Source organism: Phoenix dactylifera, chromosome 16 (assembly GCF_051530095.1).
Source record: "Phoenix dactylifera cultivar Ajwa chromosome 16, Ajwa_hap1_PhDact_Kaust_v1.1, whole genome shotgun sequence".
Classification (NCBI taxonomy): Eukaryota; Viridiplantae; Streptophyta; class Magnoliopsida; order Arecales; family Arecaceae; genus Phoenix; species Phoenix dactylifera.
In genome coordinates, this window is record NC_143205.1 from 19,230,874 (window position 1) to 19,252,228 (window position 21,355).

At 38.3% G+C, this 21,355-nt stretch overlaps 2 protein-coding genes across 5 annotated transcripts; one reads left to right on the forward strand and one right to left on the reverse strand.

The window, feature by feature from the left end:
• Window positions 1-5,828, reverse strand: LOC103717254 (uracil-DNA glycosylase, mitochondrial-like). 4 transcript variants are annotated; one of them, XM_039115089.2, is made up of 7 exons: window positions 5,430-5,828; window positions 5,122-5,342; window positions 4,486-4,644; window positions 3,954-3,984; window positions 2,168-2,299; window positions 1,737-1,821; window positions 1-272 (listed from the first exon to the last, which is right to left on the reverse strand). In XM_039115089.2, exons 1-5 carry the CDS (start codon window positions 5,698-5,700, stop codon window positions 2,241-2,243), a joined length of 741 nt encoding a protein of 246 aa, XP_038971017.1. In that variant the 5' UTR covers window positions 5,701-5,828; the 3' UTR covers window positions 1-272; window positions 1,737-1,821; window positions 2,168-2,240. The 4 variants fall into 4 exon arrangements, with proteins under 4 accessions (XP_038971017.1, XP_038971019.1, XP_038971018.1 ...); XM_039115091.2 differs by having other exon boundaries at window positions 2,168-2,331; XM_039115090.2 differs by having other exon boundaries at window positions 139-272; window positions 1,737-1,848.
• A 1,276-nt stretch (window positions 5,829-7,104) lies between these two features.
• On the forward strand, window positions 7,105-20,875 carry LOC103717246 (putative cytosolic oligopeptidase A). The gene is made up of 17 exons (XM_008805564.5): window positions 7,105-7,555; window positions 7,643-7,810; window positions 8,631-8,754; window positions 9,861-9,937; window positions 11,120-11,263; window positions 11,399-11,629; window positions 11,722-11,812; window positions 13,405-13,526; window positions 13,924-14,031; window positions 14,115-14,360; window positions 14,578-14,723; window positions 16,248-16,365; window positions 17,414-17,573; window positions 17,660-17,691; window positions 17,809-17,874; window positions 19,955-20,026; window positions 20,592-20,875. The coding sequence occupies exons 1-17, from the start codon at window positions 7,160-7,162 to the stop codon at window positions 20,676-20,678; spliced, it is 2,388 nt and encodes a 795-aa protein (XP_008803786.1). The 5' UTR covers window positions 7,105-7,159; the 3' UTR covers window positions 20,679-20,875.
• The last annotated feature ends 480 nt before the right edge of the window (window positions 20,876-21,355 follow it).

Genomic DNA, 21,355 nt, shown 5'->3' on the forward strand with positions numbered 1-21,355 from the left:
TTAAGGTCAGAAAATTGCTGGTAGCTATGACCAGCCATATTAATTTAGGCTATAATATTATATGGTAACAATATATCTATCAAATACTGTCAAGTTAGTCCAGAATTTGGCCAAACAAGTTAACCTCACCCTTGGAGACTAGGAGGTTCATGGCTGATAAGACAGTAATAATCAGTCAACAAGCACATGGAGGAGCTTTTCTAGCTTAGAGTTGCCAATCTATGGGAGAAAGGCCCAATCTCTCCAATATCTGATTTGTCCGAGAAAAATGCCTGTTGCAGAAGACGTAGTTAAGTTAGAAGATTTGGTTCATGATATTTTGCTACATAAATAAGAAACAATTGGTCCTACCCTTCCCAATTACAGGCTGAGGATCAGGAAACCTAAAAAACTACAGGTTTGAGAGAAAATTGATACATGTTCCCTAATGCAGGTTTTGGGGTGGGTGGTGGTTCAGAAACCAGAATGAGCAAGAGCAAACGATAAGTAAGGCAAGCATATTGATGGACAGCAGTTCCAGATGAAATAAGAAAAAAGGAAGCTATGTTTACGAACTACTTACACACTCTTAGCTAGTTAATCAAGGCTCGAGGCAACACCGTTTAAGATGGGCTAAATTCTCATTCTTACATTTCCATTCTTCCTTATGTGAGGTCACAATTTCTGCTTTTTTGCTTTCCAATGCCAAGACAAGGGCCAACGCTTGGCCTAATGGTTGGTACCTTCCTTTCGGAGGTCTTCATTCCAAATTACCTTGAAATATCTTGAATTCTTGATGGGTGCAGATGGATGGAAGGTATGGCATTGTTCCAGGCAGCAACCGTGACAGGATGCATATAGTGTGAAGTTATCTTAAAAGACTGAATAAATTTAAGTGTGAAAACATCTATTAATTTTTGTAAAGTATAAGTATTCATTGTCATGATGTTGTATCCTAGAAGCTGCAACTAGAAGTGTAAATGATATCCGAAAACTCGACAACTCAACCCAGTCATTTTATAAAAGTCGGGTATGGATCCAAATTTAGTTTTCGATAACCCTATCAGATCGAATTCTGACTCCATATATGGGACCAATTTCTCATTGAATCAAACTCAGATTTAGGCATGTTTAGATCCAAGAACCCGATTAACATAATACTAATATATATGCGTGTGCGGTATATGTAAATATGGGAATATAAAGTAAATTGGGATTTGTGTTACTTCTTTTTTTCATATCCGGATTTATACCTTTGTCTCATGCATGTTCTTCTTAACTCTCATCCGTTGCCATTTTACTTCCAAAATCCCAACAGACATCTAGATTCTGATTTGTTTCAATCAAACCAAACAAAAACAGAAATTTAAATATGTTTCAAAAGCGATTAAATTTTTCAAAACCAATCATTCACTTCTTATATTGTGCTCTTCATATTGCAATCTGCAATAGATTATAAATTATTGTGATAAAAGTCCTTTTAGTTTTGGAAATTATTAACCCTTCACTGTTTTGCGCACTAAAATCATATGCAAAATGGAACCTAAAAAATTCAAATCCAATTTTTACTTGAGTTTGGATGCAAGTTCGGAGCTTGCTCATTTTGATGGATCCGAACCTGAACCCAAACTTGATTTTTCTTATCAAGTTCAGATGTGGATACAGCGTAAGTCCGACCAGTTTACAGCCTTAACTGCAACAATGAATTGATGAATGGCTGGAAATATCTATCTATTGTGAACATGAGAGAGACAAACCTGCATCCGAAGAAACCTCTGTTAGCAGATAGGCCTGATGGATGAGCAGCTCTTAGAATGTGGATGTTTTGACTCATCAATCAATCTGTACATAGCACGGGCATAAATGTGACTGAAACCCAAATAAATGCAGGGAGTTACTGATAACTCTAATCGACAAGGTTTAGCCCTAATGGCTTATAAAAGTAACGACATTTAGCTTTAAAGGAAGAATGCTGAAGTTTAGAATGACTAAAATAAACAAATTTGTAGGAGAAAGAAAGGTGATCCTCATTGTAGTAATCCTACACATCTTCCATGAAATGTTGCAATTAATGATTGACTTTCTGCTTTTTAGCAACATTGTCTCCTCTGACTATTGTTTCATAATCATATCTGTTCTGATCTCTGTAATCCACAAATGAAAAGTGAGTTAAACAAGCAGAAATTACCTCGACTTTTCTTGAGCAGAATTCCCCCAGAGAAGAAAAACAACTCCAGATTTCTTCCATGACATTGTTTGAATCACAGCATCAGTAAATGGCTCCCACCCTTTCTTAGCATGTGAATTAGCTTGATGGTTCCTTACCGATAAGAGAGAGGGAAAAAGATGAAACTGAAAGTACCGACCACTCAAAAGAAAAATGCTGATTAGCAACTAGAATGATGGTTCCCGCAAAATGGTTGTACATTCTCACAAGCAAATGCAGCCGAGAGAATCATTTGTGTAGCTACTAAGGCAAATATACGGTACAAAATACAAATGCAGTGGAAACGAGACACAGAAATCATGCAGTAAGAATAATAAAAATCACGTATTAAGGTGCATCCACCAAAGGGTAATGAATCCTCTATAACATTCAACAGGATACTGTGGACACTTATACTCTATAGATACAGAAATAGATATCTAAAATCAACAAATACTGAAAGTTGGTCAAAGATTGCCAAAATATTTTACATGTAAGGTTCCTAAGAAGTTAAAGGCCCTCACACAAACTGTTTAAATTCTCTCCATAAAGTCAACTGCATTCTACAGCTAACTAAATTGCTAATTCAAGAGCATACAACATGTCACTGAAGGCTTATAAAATGAATTATTTCATGTTTTTTCATAGGTCCCACATAAATCACATCTGCTTAATTAGAAAAAAACTTGCCTAAATGTTCTCGGTGATGTAAGTTGATCCATTCCCACAGTAATCGTTACATGCAGGGTGTAATGCTATTCTTGTTACCATAACTAAAGAAGGCATAGTTATAGGCACTACATTGTGAATACATGTTTCATATGAGAATCTAAGGGTCATGTCTTTGCATGCTAGAAGATTGAAACGTCTTCAGCAGCTTAATCCACAAAATGGTGAATGGTCACTTCAAATACAGTTACAACTTTACAATAACTACACACTCCACTAAGCATTGGTTTTCATATTCATCCCCATGAACCACTACGGCCCCGATGACTCTCTCCTTTTTCTGTCCTCTCATCCACTTCTCCAGGAGCAATCAGCACCACCACTGACCTCATGCTATTGTTCTATGATGCTTGAACTATAGATATTAATGTCATTACACTCTACTACATAATCAGTTCTCAATGGTTATATACTCAGACAACACATATCAGTATGGGTGAGAGAAACCAATACTGATTTTTAGAATTGAATGCCATTCTAGGCTAAAGTCTTTTTTTCATAGAGGAAACAAGGTTAATGTGTCATTTTCGCTTTTAAATTCTTATCAACAACAACACCTCCTCTACTACTCTTTGCATGATGACTGACTTTATTATTTATTGTCTACTCTAGCCATGTTCTCATCTTGTTAGAGAACAATGTGCTGATCATGTCCATGCACCTTGGCATCATAACTTCTTAAGTGGAGCACCACACTAGTCAGATTATGCTTAGAAACACTTCCTTGTAGATAATTCAAACCTACTTCACCCTTCAATTCTTAGCTCCTTGGTTCTTTCAAATTAATTCCCCCTTTTCTTTTCTTTTTGTCACTCTATTCTGATGTAACTTAAAGCTCAGTTCTTTGGGCACTCTATATTAGAAAATGTAGTAACTGCAGTCTAGGTAACAAGTACAAAAAATTCCTGTATTACCATGCAAAGCTTAATTTAAGATGTTCAACCAATAATTTCTCGGCAATGCAATAAATTATATTAATCAATGCATGATAAATAATATTAAATGAATTATCAAGAAGCTTTTAGAGAAAGAAGCATACCAGTGAGGACAGTGTTTAGCAGAAGAACACCCTGCATGAAAATTTCATGTTAGTCCTACAGATGTACAATCAAACCAACTGCTAAAATGCTTCGGAGTGAATTATTCCTAGATATATAAAATTTGTGACATATCACAAATTTTCATGGCCAATGTCAAACCTTGAGCTTGGCCAACTAGAAGTGGCTAATAAAATTATGTAGAATCAAAGCCCATATTCTGAATGCAGAATTTAGAAGGGGAACAAAGAAAGAAAGAAAAAACTAAGGATCACTTATTGCTCGAGTTCTGATTTCTTCATAGTTTATTACCAATTCAAGCTATTGCACAACAAAATTATAACTAGAGAAAGTTTGACCCAGTATAGAATTCTGCAAATATGATAGTTATAAGCAAGAACTATAAATAGAAGAAGATGATAAAGAACCGCTTAAATGCAGACTGTGTACATGAAAGAGCAACAAGCTCCAAATGATACTGTCATAAAAGCAAAAAAAAGACAAGCACACACGTCGTATCAAACCACCGTTTACCTGCACAGCCCATCTTTCCAGATTTCCATGTAATGGCACAGAACAACCAACATCCTTTTGAAGCTCCTTGAATATATTGACTAAGCTAGAAGGCATCTTAATACCCTCTGGCACTGAGAAGGCAAGACCCATAGTTTGATCAGGTCCATGGTACGGGTCCTGAAACGAAACAGATTAATTAGTTTGTGCTCTTCTTATCCGCGTACATAGGGAGAAGATTAGAACCAACAGTGCTATTAGTTTGTCTGCATACACAAAACAAGGCCTTTTGATGTTCTCGATGTTCTACATAATTAAAGATCAGTAAAGCAAAGCACATCCACCTGGATGGAAACCCAAGTCTAAGAAACAAGACTCTAGATCGACATAGAAAAACAAAAAGTGAGAACAAATGAGAAAACATAGCTATCAAAGGTACTCTTTTGCAAGCAAGTCTACGGGTTGTACGGAATTATGGTCAGGAACAAGATGGTCGATAGCAAAGCAATGTTAACCTTCGGTACCTCTACCCGACCTAAGAAATATGCACTGCGTCCGGTTCTCTTCTCAATATATAGTGCGAAAAAACTTTCTTTCCTGAAAGAAACCAAGAGAGATGGTGCAAGGCAAAGACTTGGGAGGAGGGAAGAAGAATACCTGTCCGAGGATCACCGCCTTCGCTCGATCAAAGGGCGTCGAGTGGAGGGCATTGAATATAAGACACGGAGGAGGATATATCGGCACGCTCCCACGAACCTCCCTCTCCACAAACCTGCACAGATTCTTGGCATAGGGCTTCTGAAGCTCTCCCGGAAGCGCCTCCAACCACGTCTCCTCCACCAAAATCTCCTCCAGCTTCACATAGTCCATCCCCACAGCTGCATTTCCCACCGCCCATCACTCACCACTATTCCCTCAAAGAACCAATAAGAACTGTACGGAAACTCATAGAAGCAACTAAATACCTTTGGCTCGCTCGATTTTTTCTGTGCAGAGCCGGAGATTCCTCTTCGACCTCGCTAGGGCTTTGTTGATCTCGATCCTTTTCTTCTGGTCTGGGGTGAGGGTCGACGGTGGGAGGAGGTCGCTGCCGCTGGTGGCGCCGTCGGTGGGAGAGGGCTTGCAGAGGGCAGACATGGAGGATTTGGGCGTTAGGGTTTCCGGGGGAATGGTGAGGGATTTGAGGCGCTTCGCGGGCTGGAAGATTTCGACTAGGGTTTTGGAGGAAGACGCCATTTTTAATGTTCTTCTCCTTTTGAGGGAACGGACAGGCTTGCCCGCGATCGGGATGGGGCGTGGGATTTTATAGACGGGAACGGACGACGGTCTTTTGGCGGGAGAGAGAGCTACGGAAATGACACCCTATCGTGGTGTGAGCTGCCGGTGTACCAAAATAAAATAAAATAAAATAAATTTAGTGTACGGTATCAAAATACAAGATATCATCAAGCTGCATGGCACGGATAGAGCAGGCTAATTATTTAGAGTTTTTTTTCCACAACCACTGGATTGGTATTTTGGTGGCTCAAAGGCTAAAATGGCGTTTAGTCTGTCAAGTTAGCCTTTTCCTCTTTTTTTTTTCAGAAAAGTTTTTTTTTTTATTTTTAATAACACGATACATTATTTTTAAGAATGTAATCCGTCTCTCTCCTCTGCCTATCTTTCCCACCTCTCTTTTCCCATGTAACTACCTCGCTAATTATCATAAAAATTAACTTTGAAGAAATGATTGTAACTTGGTCATTAATGACAAGATGATGAACGTAGACAATCATGATGAGTCATATTGATATATATATATATATACACACACACATTAATAAATATGGTACCCAATAATTTTGATTGCCTACCATCATAAATCAGGAGGTGTCATGGTTGTGCCCCATTTAAATTGTTAGAGTAGAAAAAATTGTGGCCTTATTAGTTTAAAATGACGGGGGATCAAGAAGAAAGGCACGTGCAAAAGAGATGTTATTTGGTTAGATTTAGCCAAACAATTGGCTGCACGCAATAAAATAAAATATATAATATTACATAAGACAAAAATAATATGTGATTAGGTGATTTGATCAAAAAAAATATTGGAATGAGTGTGAGTCTAACCTCAATTTGGAGCTTGAGTCTAATTCCAATTTGCATCAAGCATGGAAAATCAAGATTGTTGAATGCTTAAAGTTGACAAAAATCAATCCCCCTAGGTTAGGCTTCATCTTGTCGGGAACTCATATGTATTTTATAAATGATACGGTATACTCAAGAGTCCATTAATTTTTAGACAACTCATGTCTTAATATTTTTATGACATGTTGTTGGTACCAAACCAACATAACTATTTCTACGATTTCCTTGCTAAATCAGTATTTAAAAAAAAAAAAACAGGAAGGAAGGAGCGCATCTCACCATTTTTTTTTTTGATGAAGAGCATCCTCCCTTTTTAAGCTAGTCCAGGATTGATTACGTAACTTGTGTAGCGCCGTTAGCAGCATTCGGTGCGAGCCCGCCCGAGGGTCACTAGTCAGAAAGCTATCATATTAGATTCAAGATCAACCCACGCCCTTCAGATCAGACGGTCACGGACACCCCACACGCATCACATCACAGCCCCACATCAACGATACCTGTCTCCCACCGCTCGATATCGTGACATTATCCACACCCGAAGCCCATCGGGTCAGCAAATGAGAGTACGAGAATGGGCCGGCCGTCTCCAACCCGAGCTCGTCTCCGACCGGTCCCGCTCCTCGCTGTACTTATAGCCCTCAACATGTTCATGGCGGCTTGTATCTCCGTCACTCGCTCTTTCCCCCTTTGCTCCTCCCCCATCCGATTCTCCCTTGCCCCCAAATCCTATCGCCATAAATCTTTCCTCTGTCCTCTCTGGTCCTCCTCCTTCTCCCTTTGCCTCCACCGCCTCCCTAAATCCACCACCGCCACAGCCGCCGCCTTCTGCTCCGCCCCCCTCGGTCCCATGGTGGCCGACGACGGTCTCGATTCCAACCCCCTCCTCCAAGACTTCGTCTTCCCCCCCTTCGATGCCGTCGAGGCTAAGCACGTCCGGCCGGGGATCCGCGAGCTGTTGAGGAGACTCGTAGATTTCGCTTTCTTGCGTTCTTGATCGGGATTTAGGGTTTTTGGGGTGTTCTTGATGATGATTTTTTTGTTTTTGCGGGTACAGGAGAGCGATCTGGTGGAGCTGGAGAGGACGGTGGAGCCGACGTGGCCGAAGCTGGTGGAGCCGCTGGAGAGGATCGTGGATCGGTTGCAGGTGGTCTGGGGGGTCGTGAACCATCTCAAGGCTGTTAAGGATTCCGCTGAGCTACGTTCCGCCATCGAAGAAGTCCAGGTTTGAGTCCGTTCTTTATTTTTCTCATGATGTAATAATGTTGTGGTTGCTTATTTATATAGATTTGGATGGAACTCCCATTCGGAGTGCGTTCTTTCTTTTAGATGTCTTCAGGACTCGTTTGGTTCGCCAGAAAAAGAAAAGGAGAGAAAGTGAGGTGGAAACAAAGAAATACCTTTCGGAGTTACGAAAAAGTGGCATTTTCCATTAGAATAAGATTCTCATATTTTATGAAAAAGAAAAATTCATGAGAGACATCGAAAAGCTACTTCCCTCTGGTTGGGGATTGGGATTTTTTTTTTTTTCAAAAGTATCGCCTTCAAAATCCATGGATAACATCTTTTCCTTTATTAAGAGAATAATAGATATTTCATACAATTTTTCCAAAAAAATAGATGCTCAACCAAACATAAGCTACTTTGGGATGCACTACTTTTTCATGATCAACCAAATATACTAAAACTATTTTTCCAAGCATCATATTCTCAGAAATCATTTTCCTAAAAAAAATCATCTAGCAAGTATTTAATCTTGCGCATGATATCGAGGCTTGAATTGATCGTCTATTTGAGTTCTTCTACTTCTTCTTCATGCTAATCCTTCTCCATTCAAAATAATTTATCACTTATAAGTGCTTTTCATCAAGGAATTAACTATTAATGCTCTGACATGATTTGCCAGGAACTTGGTGATAAAAATCGTGTAGTTCAATGTAAATGCAGCCATCTAGATTTACTTGCAGCTATCTATTTATTGTTTTATTTTTATTTTTTTCCCATTGTGTTGCATATCTTCACATTGCTTAACTCATTTCTAACAGCCTGAAAAAGTCAAATTCCAGCTAAGGTTGGGACAGAGTAAGCCCATTTATGAGGCATTCAAGGCTATTCAGAATTCTTCATCCCAGGAAACCCTCGCCGATGCCCGTAAGCGCATAGTAGAATGTAAGTATTGTATTCTTTGGCAATTTCATAGTTCTTCAATGTAAAATAGATCGAGAAACTATAGAACTTGCCTTTTTCAGGATTTTTCATGGAATAAGTGAGGCATTGTCTTTTTTTGGTAGTGATTCCATCTAGCATCCGAAAACATGTTCCCTCAGCATTATTCTTTGTCTCATGGCTTACATAATATCAAAACCGAGATAATGATTATCTTTATTTTTCAAGACTTCTCTTTCTATCGAGATTTTTGGTGGGCAAAGGATTGAAATATGGGTTTCTGTAACATTTTTAGACAGAGAGAAAACAGAAACTAAAGAAATACAATTCACTGTCAAGAGGAAGAATTGAAACAAATATAATATTTCTTTTTATAGTTAAACCAATGGTTAGATTGGTAATCTTTTACGTGAATATTTCATTTTTGTTATGAATAACTTTTATCCATCCAGAGCAAAAACCTTGTTCAATGATACAAATGTAGATAAACTGTCATGCCCGTTTTGTTTTTTGTTTTTCTAATTTCCTGATCATTTTATTATTTTACTGGACAAGCTGCCTTCTTAAATATTTATTTAGAAGAGAAATGCTAAGTAAACCTCAAGCCTCACAAACAATCCTGGCAATCAGAGTCAGTGCCCTCAAAACTTTTCTTTACAGGGGCCTGCCTCTTAAGTCATTTACCCCTAAACAGGCGTTGACCCTGATTTTTCAAGTTAGTTTATGAGGGTTGAGATTTATTTAGCATTTTCATGAACAAAGTGACCCTTTGTCACTACAACATAAAATGCTGGATGCACAGAGAAAGGAGCATGAATCATATTAAATCATGGCATCTTCTGAATGATAATGAGAAAAGAGAAGATCATGATGTATTGTGGTAGAGTGAAATAAATCCAACTTGGTTCTGGATGGTGGATGAAGTATTTGCTTAAAGGAGTTACTTTATCTTTCTATGTTTTACATAGTTCGGTATTATTTCTGCATTGCTTATTGGTTTTGTTGTTTTAATTTACACAAATGCCTGAGAATTTTTATATAAATTAAATTGTATAGTTTGCATGTTGGATGTCTCCTTGTTGTCTTAAGCAATTCTTTTCATTTTGCAGCACAAATTAAGGAAGCTGTTCTTAATGGTGTTGCTCTCGTGGATGAACAAAGAGAGAAGTTTAATGAAATCGAACAAGTACAGTTTAACATTCCAATAAGTGGCTTTTATTATTTTTATCTTTTGAATTATGCAATACTTGTCTTGATGCCCTTGTGCCAGCCTACCTTTCTCTATGTGCCAATTAATTTAAATTCATCAAGGAAATTTTAATCCTACAAGATTTAGATATATGGCCACTTGTTTGCTCTTATTATTCCATCATTCTGCTCTTTTTGCTTTTAATTAGCTTTGCCAGTTCAATTATTATTCCATCATTCTGCTCTTCTTGTTTTTAGTTAACTTTGCCGGTTCAATACCACTGAATGACATAGTTTAAAATCCAATATCTTAAATGAATGAGCTGAAACTAATCTACTTTTAGAAACAACTTAAAGTATCTGGATCGAAATGAATGTATACGAGAAAAGTAACAATTCCCAACATTGTCCCCTATCTTTCAATACATTGAAAAAAATGATTAAAAGGCCAAAGCAAAATTGTAACTCGCTTGTGAAACTAAGATGACAAATTCAGGAACTAGAGATTTAAACTCGGATCAGCCTAGCTCGATTTTAGGACAAGCTCAATATCTTAGATGCGCTAATCACTATGACAGTTTTGGCTCTTGGAAACAATTCTTTTTTTTTTTTTGTGATTCGGAGGGTCTAGTCTTTACCTTTCTTCCCCTATACCCCATTCCATGCTCAGGGTGCTGAATCAAATTGGAATCAAACTCCTGTCTCCTTGCCCAAGTGGTAAGTGGTGAGACCATCCGAGCAAGCAATTAGTGTTTTCAGAAACAATTCATTTAAAGACAAAGATATAAAAGTCCAAATAAATGCACAAAATTTTCCAGAACTCAGGAAAGATTTGGGATAAATGAAAATTAGCAAAAAATGCAACATTGTTATACATATTTATACGAAACAATCAATGGAGAAGCAAGAACAACAAACAATAACAAAAACACCATTGTAGACTACATTTGAACATTAATTTGTAATCATAAATGTTCTTCAATTAGCTTTTTGATAATTAGTGAATAGGCCTGAAATATGTGAAAAATTGAGTAATTGTTAATTAGCTTGTCTATTGGTAGGCATATAATCTGCAATAGTTGAAATTGCTAAAGAGCAACGTGACTTGCTGATGGTTCCTTTAATTTTTTTTCCCTATGGATCCGTCTTTGTTGAGCTGTTTTCTGGAAATGACATGCAGGAACTTGAGAAATTGTCACAAAAATTTAGTGAAAATGTATTGGATGCTACCAAAAAATTTGAAAAATTGATTATGGATAAGAAGGAAATCGAAGGGTTGCCTGCTACGGCACTTGCTCTGGCAGCACAAACAGCTGCATCAAAGGTACCTTTCTTTAGAATGCTAAATATATAAAATTGTATTTGTTGCCTCACAATTTTGTCCTTTCTATGCTATTTTTGTAGTTTATAAATATGTTTGCATGTGTTTTTTATATTTTTTTAATAATAATATGATCAGGGTCATGAAAATGCTTCTGCTGAAAATGGGCCTTGGATGATAACATTAGATTTCCCGAGCTTTCATCCTGTTATGCTACATGCAAAGAACCGATCTTTGCGGGAAGAAGTTTATCGTGCTTACATTACTCGAGCCTCTAGTGGGGATCTTGATAACACTCCGATTATTGCTCAAATTCTGAAGCTGAGGTTGGAGAAGGCGAGGCTTCTTGGCTATAGTAACTATGCTGAGGTATGATGTGTTTTATGTGTTTTATGTGTTTTATGTGTTTTATGTTTATAGTGCCCATTTCCCTTTGACTGAAGAGTAGCTTCTTTCTGAAGGTAAGCATGGCAATGAAAATGGCTACCATTGATCGAGCAGAAGAGCTGCTTGAAAAGCTACGTAGTGCTTCTTGGAATCATGCCATTCAAGGTGCTACATTTCATCCTACTTTCTTGCGCTTGTTTTGTTGCAGACCTGCATAGCAAATTTACAGAGAAAACAGAGAACTGCAGCACATTTTTATGAATGTAGTGTGCTTGTCTTTACATACACTGCTCCCATTCTAATTTTTCTACCTGCTTATAATTTTTTTCTTTTTTGAGGGTGGGGGGAGGGGGCAATATGTGTGAGGCGAGTGAGCACTTTATTGTTTCATAATTTACTTTATTATTTCTCAATTTACTTTATAGTCTCTGCAGGAATTGATCAGCTGTTCTGAAAATATTGATTTGTAAAAGCAATTGTTATGAATATTTAATCGGTCTACAATTTGATTGTTGGTTCATCAAAGCGAGTGATATTTGGCAGTCATCTCTCTCTCTCTCTCTCTGTGCATGCATCGCACGTGCGTGGGCATGTGCGCGCACTCTATTTTGACTAGCCTAATATTTGTTCTTGTATAATTTGACCATGTGCATCCTATTTTGACTAGCCTAATATTTGTACTTGTATTATTTGACCATGCACAAGCAGCAAGAGCTTGTTTAATGCATGGTAATTGTTGGAAAAAAAAATTGTTCTATCTGTATGGATGGGATGAATCTTATCTTCTCAGATTGGTCGACCCTATTTGGTTGATGCTTCCTGAATGCTGATTGTATTTAGAATTCATCTTTCATATAATAGAAGCACTTAATCATATTATTTTTGAAAGAAAAGAAAAAATCTTTTTAAAAAAAACATTCTTGGAAGACGTGATGTTTAAATGTTTGCTTGCTTGTTTGGTTACAAATCCAGAAGTTGGTGCTTGTTTCACTTTGAATAGGGACAGAAGTGGTGAACTGCATTTTTGAAACCCGTCCAATTCATTATTTTGATTGTGCCATATGTAGGTCGAATATCAAGTTCCTGGGAGTGAGAGGGCACAAGTAAGGCATCAACTTGACCCTGACTTGGTCTAGTGGATAGGATCTGCCCACTGCCCAAACCCACCGAGCTGAACCAACTTGCTTCTTACTCTGTTAACTAGAGCTGTTGACCTAAATTGAGCCAACTTGACATGACCTAGATGGCATGAAATGACTAAACCCTATATAAACCGTCTTGATCAAGCCCAACTTGCTCTGAACCAAACTCAACTTGATCTGACACAACAAATATAACTCAGCTGAACATGACCCAGCCTGACCCTAAGCAACTTGACTGAACCTGACCTGAAGGGGTCCAACCTGACCAAAATTCCCCAGTCAAAGCCAACCAGACTAAGCATAAATAGTCATGACTCGACAGAACCCGATTGGATCGGACCTCCCCTTGTCATAATGGATCCTTGACAATGAAACCAGGCACATGCAGATCTGACCTGATGTGAGTTGAGTCAACTTCAATGTTGCAAGATACATTCCAAATAGAAGAAGTCACTAGAACTGCAATCCTGTGCTGGTGATTTTAAGTTGAAACAGATGTCAAAAGTTGAAGTTTGAACTTGAATGCCCTATATGCCAGTTCTCGAAACTGCACTTCTATGACTGACAGTTTATGTGCAGGCATGCAGACCTTAACTGTTCCTTTGATTCATACAGATATGGAAGATCTCAAGACATTTGCTAGAGGCATGGGTGCTGCAGAGGCTGATGAATTGAATCATTGGGATATTAACTTCTGGAGTGAAAGGCTTCGAGAGTCTAAGTATGATATCAATGAGGTTTGTCTCCTCTCTTATTTGCGCAGCCCCCTGATATGCACTATTGCCTTCGTTTTTGGCATATCTTCCTTTTGGAACTCTGGTTTCTGGTTCTGCATCTTATTGTTTCATTTTCCAAAAGGTTTTATATAGGACCATGACCTTTTATACCGACTTGGTTGTACTATTACTTTATAGTATTTAAAATCTCCTGTTCTATGACATAAGAAACCAGGTGGTGACAATTGTATTGAATTTATGTTCTTGTAAGAAAATAGGACAAAAGAACTTCCTTGTGATCTGGTATTTTCAAGACTGGAATTGTTGTTTAATCTTATACGTGCACTGTGTATGAGATTAATTGCAATATAAGGAGAACCTTCATGTGCAAAGGTTGATCGATGCCTTTCTTGTGCAGGAGGAGTTGCGCCCATATTTCTCGTTGCCAAAGGTTATGGATGGCCTTTTTAGTCTTGCCAATAAACTTTTTGACATCAGCATAGAACCAGCTGATGGATTGGCTCCGGTAAGGTCTACTTCTTGTTTTACTGCAGTAATGCAAACCATAATACTTGCCACTTCATGTTACTTGTTTCTTTTTTCCTCCAGGTGTGGAATAATGATGTCAGATTTTACTGTGTAAAAGATTCTTCAAACAATCCAATTGCCTACTTCTATTTTGATCCTTATTCTAGGCCTTCTGAAAAGCGTGGTGGAGCTTGGATGGATGAGGTGGTAGCTCGTAGTTATGTACTTGCACATGATGGGGCTCCTGTTAGGTTGCCCGTTGCCCACATGGTGTGCAATCAAACACCACCATTAGGTGACAAACCCAGCTTAATGACATTCCGCGAGGTAATTGTCACACTTGATGGTAATTGGTCAGTTTGTAAGTGATCTATCATGCATAGGAGGAATTGCAAGCGACTGCTGTTTCTGATGTTTTGCTGGGATAGAGGGAATATATATATCCATTTAGTTTATCAGTTAAGCTTTTAAGCAGATGTATGTTCTAATTGGATCATGCTGGTCTGAAGTGCTAAATATTATGCCAATTGGTTCTTTGTTGTAGGTTGAGACTGTGTTCCATGAATTTGGTCATGCACTTCAGCATATGCTTACCAAACAAGATGAAGGGCTAGTTGCTGGGATTCGGGGTATAGAATGGGATGCTATTGAATTACCTTCTCAGTTCATGGAAAACTGGTGCTATCAGAGGTAACAATGCTAAACAAGTATTTCTGAAAATTCTGAACAAAATAGTCATTTACATCATTCTAGATAATGACCTACTACAAATAGTTATTTTGGTAGGTTGTTCAACTTTTTTTTTTAAAAAAAAACTGGGAGAGGCGACTCCCCACCCACTACCTTGCACCAATAGCACTGCACCCAGGCCGGAGCCCAGGCCCCTCAGTAGACCAAGCCACTGCTCGTGGAATTGGAGCTTAGTATAATCAGGGGTGAAAGTGAGGGCTGATGCCCTTTGAAATCGAACCCTCACTACTTGCCTAAAGTGGCAAGGGGTTATATTATCTGAACCAAGGTTTAGTGGTGTAGGTAATTCGCATTGTTTTTATTTGGGATTGTTGTGTATGCATCGTTTGGTAGTTTTTGTCAGTAACAATTGTCTTATATTTGGTAAATTTGGCAGTGGGAAGCTATGCACGTAGTTTGCTATAAAAACTCTTCCTCCGCCACACTTAATCACGCCCCATCTTGGTGAGCTGTCAAAAGTTGACTCAATTATGTGTGTACAAATGCATGTGCATGTTGTAAAATAACCAACTTAAGCACGCCCCATCTTGGTGTGTGTGTGTGTGTGTGTGTGGTTGGTTAAGGTATAAGTGCTGTACCCATCCTAGTAGCAGAGCGGTACAATTCGAACTTGTGCGGTACAATACTATACCGACACATGGTACACCTCTTTAATATAGTGATAATGAGTTGATGCACAGTTTATTGGTATGGAGAGGGACGAAGGGGCATATCGGCACTTGTACCTTAATCCTGCAGTTTGGTATAACCAACGCAGAGTAGTACAAACACTATTTAAATCTTTGATTATGCACGTTTTGGTCTTAGATGAAACTTTATAGTTTTATTTGTTCGTTCAAAATGGAACCTCAAGTGTCTGTACAGAACATGGTGCAATGAAGTCCATGTAGGCTAATCCATTTTTGGATGGAAACTGGAAATGAGATTAATTGAGTGATCCATACATTTTGGTTATCCATTTTGTTTTGGTTCCTTTGAGAACTTATTTCATTAAAAATGTTTCTTTTAGCAGCAAATTTTATATATAGACATGCACACGTATTTATTCATTTGGTTCAGCATATAGACATTTTTCTTGTTTTACTTATTTTTCAATACACAGACACATTGTGCTTTTTCCGTTTGTTTATGAGTTTCCCTAATCTCCAGGACTTAGTTACCTTTGTGCTGTATAAATTGTTTGAATTGAAGGGAAGCAGAAAATATCTAACACATCCTAGTATTTACCCTGTACTGTCATAACTTCAAGCAGTAAGCTTGAGCTTTTTCTTTAAGTTGGTGCACTTGATCCTTATGACTCTTAATAAACACATATAAATGTTTGTCATCATCATACATTCATGCATATGAATGAAGAAAAGGTTGCATGGATTGGTTCACAAGAAAATCAACAACATCCACCACCCACCCCCCAAAAAGAAGCATTTCTAGCTGAACCTTCTGATGGTCTTATGGATGTGGCAGGGATACTCTCATGAGCATTGCAAAACATTATGAAACTGGTGAATCCCTTCCGGAAGAAGTTTATCTGAAGCTTCTTGCTGCAAAGACATTCCGTGCTGGCTCTCTGAGTCTTCGTCAGGTTGGTGTTGTTAGGTTACGCTTTTTACTTCATTCACGCACATGTTTGTTAATTCGTGGATGTGTTTTATCCTTCATTTGCAGCATCACTTGTGTGATTGTAAGATAAACATTAGTACTGTATGCATTTCTTTCCTGTAAGTGTTTACATCTTGGCATTCTTTGACTAATGATAGCCCAACATTTTTTTTTTTGGGCCAGGAGTGTGTATGTGTGTGTGGGGCCGGGGGGGGGGGGGGGGGGGGTGGTTTGGGAAGGTGTTGGGCAAGTGATCATGTTCTCAGCATTTCAAAGTGGTCTTGGTAATGACGGTGAGCAGGAGTATGGGTTTGCCCACGTGGGGGAATGTAGTTTGTAAGGTCATTTCAAGTTTCTGGAACACAGTATAGAACATATACTTTGTCAACATTTTCCAGACAACTAAATGCTAATACAAAAGGGGATCACCTGGCCCTAGTAAACAGTCTTTTGAGTGCAATCATGTTCGGTGATTAGGACTCCTGGTTTCCTCTTAATGATTAAAGGGCAACTATCTGTGTTGGTTGGCTGTTTTCTTAGTTTCCTTTGGTTGTGTAACTGTCTGGGACCAACTCTTGAGTGACTACGTTGTAACCTTCCAAAGCATAGGTGCTTTAGTCATACTCTTAAAGTTGCCAAAACTATCTATGAATGACTGCTACATTTCTATAAAATTCTCCAGCCATCTTATAAACTGGCACTTTATCCAAATCAGACCCTTACAGCTTTAAGGAAGATCTTGAATTTCTTTTGAGGACTGAACGAGGCCTTTTTTTTTCTGGGGCAGATATTAAGACCTGTTTCAATGAAGTTTGATTGTTTAGCACAATCATGCAGGCTCACTCCCTTCTGATAGTACATGGGCAGTCCATGTTATAAATCAGTTGCACCGCTACCTTGACCTGGTTGGGTAGTTTGTTTTAGATGAATTTTGATAATGAAAACTGATACATAACCTCTTCTATTCTCTAACATATGCATAGATAATTATTTTTGTTTTTTCTTTAATTAATCTCTGTTAACTTCTGCAGATAAGATTTGCTACCATAGATTTGGAACTGCATACAAAGTATAATCCAGATGGACCAGAATCTATATATGATATTGATCAAAGAGTTTCACAAAGAACACAAGTTATCCCTCCTCTGCCACAAGACAGATTTCTTTGCAGTTTCAACCATATTTTTGCAGGTTCAGAGTCCTGTCTCTGTTATGCATTTCTGTTATATTTGTTCTTGTTTCAACTCTTTATGGTGCTGCTACTTGTCTGCTTATAGGTGGATATGCAGCTGGATACTATAGTTACAAGGTAACTCATTTTAATAGATCCATCAGCTCCCCGTAACCTTTTCTGATGTACATATACATTCTCTCTCTCCCCCCTCATACTTTTTGGGTGCTCAATTTTATATATATTACCATGCAGTGGGCAGAGGTGTTGTCGGCAGATGCTTTCTCTGCATTTGAGGATGCTGGGTTGGACAGTGATGAGGTATGACTGACTGCAGTTTATCTTGTTTAAGACAGTATATCATCTATCTGAACTGATAAGGTCCATGCTGCTCTTTACAACTGGAATGGAAGGAATATAGAACAATTTGAACCAAATTATATCTGGTTATCTGTTCTATAGAAACCTTTCAGCGGTTTATGTACTCGCAGATGAGGCCAAAAGTGTTGCTTTTTTAGAAAACTGCAGAGGAATTAAATGGTACACTATTAGGTCTCAAGCAAATTCACTTGATGAATCAAAATTTCTTTGATAGTGATTAATGAAAGCTCAAATTGCCTATCCAAAGGTATGCATGCACTGAATTTATGAACAAATCACTGTTATTCCATTTGATGCCGGTGAATGTTCTGTGGATGATCACTCTAGAAACACTTCTGTTAACACGTGCTGATGAAGATTCAAAAAGTCCGATGATCAAATGTCTTTCACGATAAATGATAACAAACTAGAGTGACACAAATTAATAATTTGTGCTAGGTGCACATGAGGGGTCATTGCCTGGTGTAATGGTGAAAGCTTGGGCTGACAAGTGCAATGGCACGGGTTCAAGCCTCGGGGAAGCCGTTATGTGTAAAAAAAAGACAGGTTAGGGTCCGTCCTTAATTTGCCCCTGCTAGGACCCTGGATTGCTTGGAACATAACTAGGTAATGTCTGAGGGTCTGCTACTGATATGCATGCGAATTTACTGTATGCATATGCATCTTTATGCAAATCATCAATAAGTTGACATTGCAAAGATAGATCAAAATTAATTCAAGCACCTTGACTTCAAGTGTAAACATCCATTATCTAAACATTCAAGAGATAATGGAAGGTTTTAAGAAGATTTGATGGCAACAGAATGATAGCTATTCAAGTAGAAGCTGATTCTCTCCATTTTCGCATCAGTCATATCTATGTCCTTTTGATTTGAGAACCTGAGTCTTTTCAGTTTTAGTCATGGAAGAGTCTTGTAACTCGAAAGAAGGTCTTGTAATCTTAGATCAACGCATGCACATTGATGTGATGTGACCAAGTTCAAATATGAATCTTCAGATTCTGTTCTAGGTTCTTGATGGAAACATTTCGATTGGTTTACCAATCACAGGAATGGAATTAGGGCTAAAATGGAAATAGGTACTGGAAATTTGGAACAGACCTGTCTTTAATTTAAAAATTGTACTAGAAAATTGGAATTGGAATACAAATTGGACAAGGGAAGCAGTTGTGAACCCAAAGAAATATGAAACTGTGTTTGATTGGGATTTCAAAATCTAGTATGGAGGAGAGAAGGGGTTGTAAGCCTCATTCTTGTTCAACATAATTACACCATGAGGAACAAAAGGTACAGCAAATTCATAATATTTGCATTTAAATCTGATTGAGTAAAGCAGTCGCCACCCTCCCGTTTAATTTTTTTTCTTATTTCTATCTTGTACAAATTTAGATCTCTCTATATAGTAAAAGAAAATTTGTATTTTCAAAAAATTGCAAAATTTTGATTCATCTTGAACCCCACATGGAAAGGTACTAAAACGACTTTGAAATGCAATCCTACTGATTTATAGAAAATTTCTTCTCCAAGCTATACCTAGAATAGGACTCCTAGACATGAATCCTAATTAAAATAGGACTTCAAAATGTGTAGAAATATTGTAAGAAAACCAGTCCTAAAATTTCATTGAAATTCAAATAAAAATTACCTAAACTACTCTAATTCACTAAGTTTCCCATACCACATGAAGAACAGAGAATTATTTGGATTGTGTATAGACAAGGTGTTCCTTTCTTTTTCTTTTTTTTTTTCCCCTGTTGAAGTCCTAACAAATGGTACATGGTTCGGGATGCTTAGCTAATAGGTATGGGTCTCCCTCCCTGCTCTCTCTATGTGTGTTTGTTGTGTGCATTCATGGGCATGCGCCCATAGACATTCGCCTGCATGTTTCTTCTCTATATTATCTGTGCTTGTTCTTAAAATTAGTTGCAAGCAAGCGATAGGCAGATTGGAGCAGCATCTGCAGTTGAATATATTGTTCAGGAAGTTCAAATTCAACTGATGTATGACCTTTCTTGTGGCAGGCTATCAGGGAAACTGGTCACAGGTTTCGTGAGACCATTCTTGCATTTGGAGGTGGAAAATCGCCACTAGAGGTGAGAGACATATCGCGTAGCAGGTTTATCCTCTTAGTATTGTTCACTCTTTGCTGAGAATACTAGTAAATTTGGGCCATAATTCTCCATGTCAAGGGCCAAACGTACAAAAGCGCTGCCTTGCTGTGGGTAGGCCTTTGTAGTAGCATTTGTGGGTGGATTCAACCATTCACCCACCTAATAATCTGGCATATCGATATCCAGAAACTCGCGTCTTAACTATCCTTTCTTGGTTCAAATCTCAGGCTCCAATGCCCCAAATCTTCTTTTCAATTGATTTTTATGGTGCATCGTGCTAGTATCGTTGCCTAGAAATTGCTGCATTTAATACTTGGAGCCGTCGTACAGCCCTCGAACTTTTAGTCCTGCCTACCGTCAGGGACCTCCTGTGGCCGGGCCAAGCCCCGATTGTCTTGGTCTCGTGTTCTGACAATTGCTGTATTCTAGCCTTGTTAGTTTCTGTGGAGAGCTACAAGAGTGCTCTGTGTTTCTTGTTCGATGCTGATGCGATTCGCATTAATAAATTTCGTTTTCTAAGTATTTTCTTTTTGCTATATCGGTGCAGGTTTTTGTTGCATTCCGAGGACGTGAACCATCACCAGAGCCCTTACTGAGGCACAATGGCTTACTACCGATTGCTGCCTCCGCTTAGTCGATTCTTAGATAAAACATTCATATTTCAAATCGCATTGGCAATGAAGATCATGCATCAGTCCCATCCCATCAATGCTAAAAAGAAGCTATTCTTTGCTGTACTTGGTACCAACTTCTGCTTGTTGATTTTTCTGGCAAATTGGGATAGTTGAAAAATGTTGTGGATCAAAATATAAATGCTCATTGCAACAAAAATGTCTATTGTTCTACTTTGTGTTATCTTGCTATTTGCCTTTTCATTCGTTCACTGTTTCATCTTTATTTTCATTGTCTTATTTATATTTTCTTTTGTTCGTTTTTTCATCAAATAAAATGGGTGTCGCCTCTCCTGCTCCTGTACCATTGTTGGATAGAAAAACTTGCCTTGCAAGTACCGTTTATCACTTATCAGATACATAAGTTTTAAGGAAGAATGCCAGTTACATTAGTGTGCGGAAATTGTAGCACTAGCTTTGAGGACTGCACGCCTTTAATCAGCCTATTGCAATTTGAAGAGCATAGATCGGCTGTTGGACCTAACGGAGGCAACTTTATGTTGTCATTCCATCTTCCCGTTTCTTCGTCTGCCAAGTTTTCCGTGGTTGCTCTCTGTAGTTTAAAATTGGTTTTGTTTGTTTCGTAACAAGCAAGTGAAAGATCACATGGATATTCATGTTGGAGATAGCTTGTTGGGAA